Genomic DNA, 8266 nt, shown 5'->3' on the forward strand with positions numbered 1-8266 from the left:
TTTTTGTCATTATACCTATTTATAAAATTAAAGGTTTTATTAACATTACATTTAAATTACTATTTGAATTTACATTTTACACGAAAAATTCAAAAGTTCATTCAAAATTGTATAATTTACATCATATTAAATGTAAAAATAATTAATTATATAATGATATAGCCCATTTCTTGAAATCCTAATTTCTTAAATTCACCCGAGTCTATAATTGCTAAAGTGTCCGCTTCGATTTCAACTCCGCCACTTTTGTTGGTCCCTCACTTCTATGCATCCTTTGAGCAGGCTTTCATGCTTCTATTGACCTGGGTGACAAATATAAAGCATCGAGATCATTTTTGTTGCATTGAATCATCCATATCATTGGTATATCAACTTACCTCAAACCAAGCAGTTTTTTTTTCTTATCTCACAAAAAACACAACTACCGAAAACTTGCTTATATGGACCAAAAACTATTGCCTTACTTCTCTAAACCTTAAAATTAGAGAATAATACTATAAAAAAACATTAGACTAAACATATGAGTTTTGGACTAAACATTAGACAATGAAAAGGCTTTCAATCCCTTTAGAAGAGAAATCGGTGTGTTGTCATACAAACAGTATGTAAGCAAAGAAATGTTCATAGCTTATGTAGGTAGTTTTTACTTCATGTACATTCACCCTTGAAAACAAAGAGACATAGTCCATCCTCTACTTTTGACACCTTGAATCTTTTGAATTTGAAGAAAAAAAGTTGGATATACAATAGTTAAATAAATAATTAAAAATTCAGAAAAAAATTGAAAAATATAATAATTTTATTAAACCGGTTCAACATATTCAACTATTGGTTTTTGTCTCAGTTTTTAATTTTTACCGATTTCGAGTGGTTTTTTATTCAATTTGTTCAACTCTTTGTTTGGACTAGTATACTAATCGATTCTCGATCCAATTAGTGGACTAGTATACTAATCGATTCTCGATCCAATCAGTCAGACCAATCAATTCAATTATGTTCACTGGCCACGTCATAAAATCTTAACGGAATCCAAGTTTAAAGATCAAAATGGATCTAGTTGCCAAGTTCAAGTACCAAAGTGAAAAAAAAAATACGGGTACTAAAGTAGACCTAATTACCAGGCAAAAATGATAGACTTAATGACAAATATGGCCACTAACATTTGCATGTTTTGTCAAAATGGGCCTAATTGTATTTTTGAGCCTTTTTTGGCCATCAACCTTTGTTCTTTTTTTTTTCAATCTGCTTTTTTAACAGATTCAATGAAAATACCGTTAAAAAGTTAACGAGAATGATGTAGAAATTCATATGTGGAATATTTTAATGAAATATAATTTATTACTTAGATAACCCAATAAAATAATCACATATGGAAAATAATAAAATAAATAAATAATACATTAAATTAAAAAATAACTTTTAATTTAAAGAAAATAATCGTAATTATCTAAAAAATTAATTCAGTAGAAAAATTTCTCAGTAAACAAACCTATGAAATATTAAAACCTTTTGAAAGAAAATAAAAATTGAGACCTTGAATTTATTCATTAAATCTGTTAAAAAAAGCGGATTGAAGAAAAGAACAAACGTTGATAGCCAAAAAAGCTAAAAATATAATTAGGATCATTTTAACAAAATACACAAATATTAGTGGCTAAATTTATCATTTAGCCAAAATTATATAAACAACATACATGTGGAAAACAAAAAAGAATTAATAGGATAAGACAAGACAAGTTAAGTAGTTTACCACAGTTAATACTTCTTTCCTCGTCCGCCCATTATAAAATTGAAAATTTTTTGCATCCGTTTTGGTTGTGACCCTTCTTCCTCAGCCTCCTCAGAGATATTACGCTTTCGTTTTACAAGGGAAGTGCTACCTATTGATCCATCGTTGTCAGAAGAGTGTTGATGGATATCTTCGAAAGTAGCAGAACAATGAGTGGTATGGCACTGCAGCTCTTTTATTTCTTCCAAATCTTTCTCATACACAATTTTAACACCACACTTCTTCACCCACTCTTTTATTCTAACACCGTCAAAACCTCTGAAAGACAGCTTAAGCTCGTCGCATTCCTGATTTGACCAATCTGTTGTCGGTAAATTCTTGGTTTCACATTCAGCACATTTATCTTCCAAGGAAAATGGATATAATTTATTACGCGACCAATAACGAAGAAAAAGGTGATCCTTCGTTATGGGCTGATTATTTTGTTTACCAAATGAAAAACTACTCGAATTGACGCATCGAGGATTTCTAGCTTGAAAGAGAGATCCATTACAACCGGTTTGTCTAGAATTTCTACAATGGATAAAAGCTTTACAGCTGATGGCCTTATCCGTGGAAGCATCATCAGTTACAAAAATGCAGCAAGAAGCAACTCCAATCCATTGACTATCATTCTGAATATTGAGAGGTAGAGGTATAATAACATCAAACATGCTTCTTGAATTTGCAAATGCCTGCAAAATAAAAGACCAGCCGTTTGGTAACTAAAACTATAAATTCTCAGGTATAAAAGGGAAATAAAGAATGATTAATCGACCATAAGATGTTTTTTTAGCAATGTTAATGCATTGATGTTCTCAGCCAATTTGTAGCAGTTAGTGGCTCTAATGGAACCCCAACGCTCAAAATTGCATACTTTTGATGGACTTGCAACTACTTCAAGTGAAGCACAATCATCTAGCAACACCCTTGCTATATTTGTTAGACGCTCAGGCAGCAACTTAAGCTCCCTGCAATTTGATAATCCAAGGAATTGAAGGTTGGATAGTCGAGTAAGAGATGCAGGTGTGCTGACGAAATTGTTCTCTCTAAGATCAAGACTTTTCAAAGAGGATAGACAAGAAATATCATTAGTAATATCTCCTTCACCAAAATGGCATAAGCCGCAATTTGCCAATATAAGAAATTCAAGCTTGTAAAGTCGAGTAAGAGGGGCAGGCATGTTGATGAAATTGTTACCGCTAAGATTAAGACGTCTCAAAGAGGATAGACCAGAAATATCACTAGGAATATCTCCTTCACAAAGACCGTGGTCCCTTAGATTTAACTCTCTTAATGAACTCAAACCTGACAACAAAGGCAACATTGGAGCCATGAAATTCGTCCTTCCTCTTTGGATTACCTTGAAAAGAGAAGGCAGGTTTAGTAGTAACTTAGATGATGGTCCCTTTCTCCCATTGAAAGAGAAAACTTTAAGATTTTTAAATTGAAAAATGAAGGATAGTGGTTCTGCTATTGCTGTTTCACTCAAGTTGAGCACTTCCAAAAACTCTGCTTGCTGCAACTTCTCTGGCAAATTTTCAACTCTGTGACAACCTGAAAGATCAAGAGTTTTTAGATGTTCCATTTTTCTATCAATCTCCGGAAAACTTACAAGACTTGAGCAACCCGAAAGAATTAATGTTTCAAGAGATTCCATTCCAATTTTGGTCGGAAGACTCTTAAGGCTTTTGCAATCTCTTAAATTTAAAAGTTTTAAGGCTCTTAAGCACCCCAATTGATGGATGAACATCTACTAATTTGGTACAACCTTCCAAAATCAAAACTTCAAGATTTTTTGCTGTTGTGAAGTCTGGTGTCTTGATCAGGTTTTGGGACCCTTCAAGGTTGATAATTTTCAACTTGTACAAGGGCTGTCGAAAATAATAACAAATTAGAGAGAAAAGAGAACATAATAAAGCTCATTTTTGTTTTTTTATTTTTTATCTTAATCAAATTTTAATCATACATCTTAAAATTCTAAAAACACAAGGATCAGATGAGTGAATTCTTACTCTATTTTCCTTACATAGTTGTTCAATGCAACTGTATGGTAAGAGAAGTGCGACAAGGTTGTCCGGTTGGAAGCTTGAAGGCACCGATCTTAAAAGGCATCCTTTCCAATCTAAAAGTCGTAACTCATTAGAAAGATATTTGAGATAATTACAATTTGAGAGGTAAAGCACTTTGAACAATCTCAATTTTTTCATATTCGAGAAGGCATCAGGACTCAAGTTGAGCATCTTGCTTGATTCCCTAATAACCATGAGCAAAATAAGAATGAGCTTAGAATATAAAAAATACATTCAATATCTAAAAGCTATGTTGTTATATCTAATGCATATTCGAATATAGGTATTAAGGTATGATCTTTTAAGTACATGAGTATTAAATACTTATATCTAGTACTTATATCTAATGCATATTCGAATATAGGTATTAAGATATGATCTTTTAAAAAATCTTTTAAGTACATGGAAAAACCCCTTTTTTAGGAAAAAAATTGAACATATCCATATTAAGCACATGCTTACCCAACGTCAAATTACTTAATCCTAAAAAATTGAATTAATATTTTGATTTATATTTTATCTAAAAAATGCATAACTCTATACAAGTTAATGAACCAAATAATGACTCATAATTAAAAATGAAATTTTAAAAGAAATTTAGATGACATGTTATAATCTAATTAATTTATATACATTATTAGTCGTTAAATATATACCATTAATCTATTGATACTTTTGAAATAGTAATATGCTGTTAGATAAATTTCATAATTAAACATTGAAACATTGAGCTTCAAAGGTTTTCTTATAGTTTCTTATCATATTTAAAAGAAAATCATTATTTACAGTACAAATAGATATAAGTTTACCTTTTATTATCGACCACCATGCTTTCAACCGTTTACGTAGCCTAAAAATATTAAGAAAACAAAATAAATGGTGTATAATGTAAGATAAAACTTTTGAAACTTTATATTCTTATTTAGCATTATTATACTCAAAATATGTTAAATAAAGCATTTTTTCGATATTAGAAGTAGGGGACGAGGGTTGCACGGTTCAAATTCGTGCCAAACAAGTGTTTGACAAAAGACTTAACAACCAATCCATTCAAGTCAAGACAATAAATAAATATTTTAAACTAAGTAAACCAGTTTTTAATGAGGATAATTCAATGAAATTAAATATTTATTTCTACAAATTCTTTTAATATTTGTAAACATGGATCGTTGTATCAACCAATTAGACTAAGCTTTAATCATATATTGATTAGATGTTTTATAATAAGAAAAATAGCATGTAACTTTTGTTGAATGGTTTACAGTGTTTTTTATTAGGATATGATGGATGTCCTTTTCCTCCCACAATCTACAACGTTTTCCAGGTTCTTTAGATTTTTCCCTAACAATTTTTCTTCCCATCTCTTTCAACAAATCATGCATCCACAAATATTTGTTGTCTTTGACTTTATGAGAGACTTCTTAATGAGAACATCAATTCCAATATTAGGGAAAAACTCACAACCATCCAAAACTTTCATTATAAGATCTTTATCCTCGCTATTGAAGAAACATGCTAAATCAAGAAATATATTCTTCTCTGTTTCGTCCAATCCATCAAAGCTAATTTGAAGTCTGTTGAGAATATCTTCATTAGAAACTCGTTTAAGTTTTTCTATTGCACTTCTCCATTGAGTTGCATCTCTATCGCACAAAAGAGAACCTAAAACTTCAAGAGCTAAGGGGAGACCACCAGCATAATTTACAACATGTTTAGAAAGCTCAATGAACTCATCATTGAGCATTGTATTACCATGGAAAGCTTTTAAATTGAAAAGCCGAAGCGCATCTTCATGATTCAGCGTTGTAGGCCTGTATACATCATCAACTGGGAAAGATCGCAACAAATGTTCATTTCTTGTTGTTACAATGATTCTACTCCCTAAACCAAACCAATCACGTTTTCCAGCCAAGCATTTCAAGTGTTGTAAGTTATCAACATCATCAAGAACAACAAGAACCTTTTTGTGAGACAACATGTGTCTAATTATGGTTTTCCCTTTGTGAACATTGAAAAACTTAAAGTGTTCATCAGGAAAGATTTGGGAAAGAAGTTGTTCCTGCAAAGAAGTAAGTCCAGAATTGTTTGAAACTTCTCGAACATCAGCAAGAAAACCTTTACCTTCAAAATGAGGTGAGATTTGATTATAAGCAACCCTTGCAAGAGTCGTCTTACCGATGCCACCCATTCCGCAAATTCCTATAATGCGGACATTGTCTTCCCCAACTTCTATTTTCGAATACATCTTTTCTAAAGGTAAACTAATTCCAACTAACTCGTCATCATCATGATGAATTGGGTATGTCTGCCATAATTTTGCTGATATCTTCTTAACAATGTCGTCAATAAATTCTGATTCATACCTACAAAAGGAATAAATTTTAATTCATTTGAATAAAATATTGCTAATATCTTTCGAATGCAATTTTTCTTTTAGTTCAACAAATCATGGAACATAATATAGCTCGGAAGCAAACAAAAAGCAATATTAAGAAAGGAAGTCAAGAATAAGAAATATGAAACTTTATAGTTAAACAAGTGTAATCCAAAATATTATAATTTTGTAGTAATTAAAACTAGAAATAGAGAAGAAAATAAGGTTGGAATATATAGTTCAATGAATCATGAAAGTTGTAATATAGTTGAAATATATAACTTTACAATTAAACACATAGGATTACAAAAATTATAATTTTCTAGTGATTAAAGTTAGAAAATAGATTAGAAAAGAAAAGAAAGAATTACCTGTTATGTAAATGCCATCCCTTGATCTCAGCCACCTCAGTCAAAGCTTTTCGCCACTTTTGGATCTTGTCTCTATCTTTCTTGTATCGCTCTTCATGTTGGGCGAGGGCTTCATTAACTTTCCTTTCTGTTTTCTTAAATCGGATGGATCAATATTGTAAAAAATTGGAAACACTTTATGACCCTTGTTTTTTTGTTCAACAATCTCACCAAGTTCCTTCATGCAATAACTTGAAAAGGCATAGGTTTCGGAGAAAACGATTACCGAGCACCATGATTGCTGAATTGCTTTAAAGAGTTCAGGTGCGATCTCTTCACCGGCGTCCAGCTTTGGATCATCTCTGAAAGTGACAATCCCACTCCGCTTTAGAGCTTTGTAGAGATGATCTGTGAAGTTTGTGCGAGTATCTTCACCTCTAAAACTCAAGAAAACATCATATTCCTTTTTAGAAATGCATGAGGAAGTTGATGGTAACGACATCATGACGATGTTTGAGAAGAAACATATATCTCGATCTACTGTTTAAAATCAGAAAATCGATCGCTCAGTATCCCCATAAAGAAACTAGAAACAATAAGTATATGAGAGTGAAGGAGGAACACAGATGAAAATTCCGTTTCTAAGCAAATTCTCTATAACCTTTTTCATTTTCCAAATGAATGAGCGTAGGTGTGGACATTGGGTGATGCGTGTTCTTTCCAGGATGAATCCAAGGAGGTAGGTGTTGACAAAATGGAGCCTACGATAATTCTAAGTAATAAGTAAAATGTTGGACAGTTTGTGTTTTACTTTCATTTACGTAATCATATAATTGTCCATATAACTATATATTAAAGGAGTATTTAGTGGAAATGAATAATGGGTAATTTCAAATTCAGGTTCCTCACATTTTTCCGGTCATGCGATTAAGTTCTATTTGAATCATTTAAAATGTTCATTAGGTACAGACTAAAATAAGTTATATTTACTCAGTATCATACAATTTTATGTATGAATACAAGTTATTAATTATTTAGAATGATAATAATTGAAAAACAATTTATTAATATAATAATTTATAACTCTATTAAAAGGAAACTCCTTTAGGTATAATTTTTTTTACATTATAAAAATTATTTATTATACTTAAATTTAAGATTTAATCTCTACATATAAAAAATAACAAATTATGTAATAACATAATCTATTTCTCGAAATTGTAATTCTCTAAATTCATCCAAACCTATAATTGCTTAAGTGTCTGCTTCCATTTCAAATTGATGACTTTTGTCGATTCCTCACTTGCGTTGTCCTTTGAGCCATGCTTCTATTGGTCTAGGGGATAAATAAAACACCAAATCAAGAAATTTTTGTTGATATCATAGAAAACACAACAGCTGACAAGAACAAAAAATGAATCTATTGAATTTTTTATAATATTAGACATGAATAAGTCTCTCACATATAAAAGATTTTTCAATTAATTAAGCATTCTTTATTTTCATATATGTGAATAAGTGTTAAAAATAAATGTCTAAACATTAACGCTTTATGAAAAAATATGAACTAAAGAGTTGGAATAATATTATGTGTAATTCAAGCCATGAAATTTAAACCGTACTTTTATTAGAAGGAATTAAACTTTTTGAGTACTATTAAGAACTTATATTTAATCTTCCAAATATATAAAAACGATTTTGA

At 30.8% G+C, this 8266-nt stretch overlaps 2 protein-coding genes across 2 annotated transcripts; both read right to left on the minus strand.

Annotated features, from left to right (window-relative positions):
- Positions 1-5206: 5206 nt before the first annotated feature.
- LOC108472076 (disease resistance protein RUN1-like) lies at positions 5207-6085 on the minus strand. Its single transcript, XM_053021427.1, has one exon. It carries the CDS (start codon positions 6083-6085, stop codon positions 5207-5209), a length of 879 nt encoding a protein of 292 aa, XP_052877387.1.
- Positions 6086-6625: 540 nt separating this feature from the next.
- LOC128283602 (disease resistance protein RPV1-like) lies at positions 6626-7381 on the minus strand. The gene has a single exon (XM_053021019.1). The coding sequence runs from the start codon at positions 7067-7069 to the stop codon at positions 6626-6628; it is 444 nt and encodes a 147-aa protein (XP_052876979.1). The 5' UTR covers positions 7070-7381.
- Between the last annotated feature and the right edge of the window lie 885 nt (positions 7382-8266).

The sequence above is a fragment of the Gossypium arboreum genome, chromosome 11 (genome assembly GCF_025698485.1).
Source record: "Gossypium arboreum isolate Shixiya-1 chromosome 11, ASM2569848v2, whole genome shotgun sequence".
In the NCBI taxonomy this organism is placed as follows: Eukaryota; Viridiplantae; Streptophyta; class Magnoliopsida; order Malvales; family Malvaceae; genus Gossypium; species Gossypium arboreum.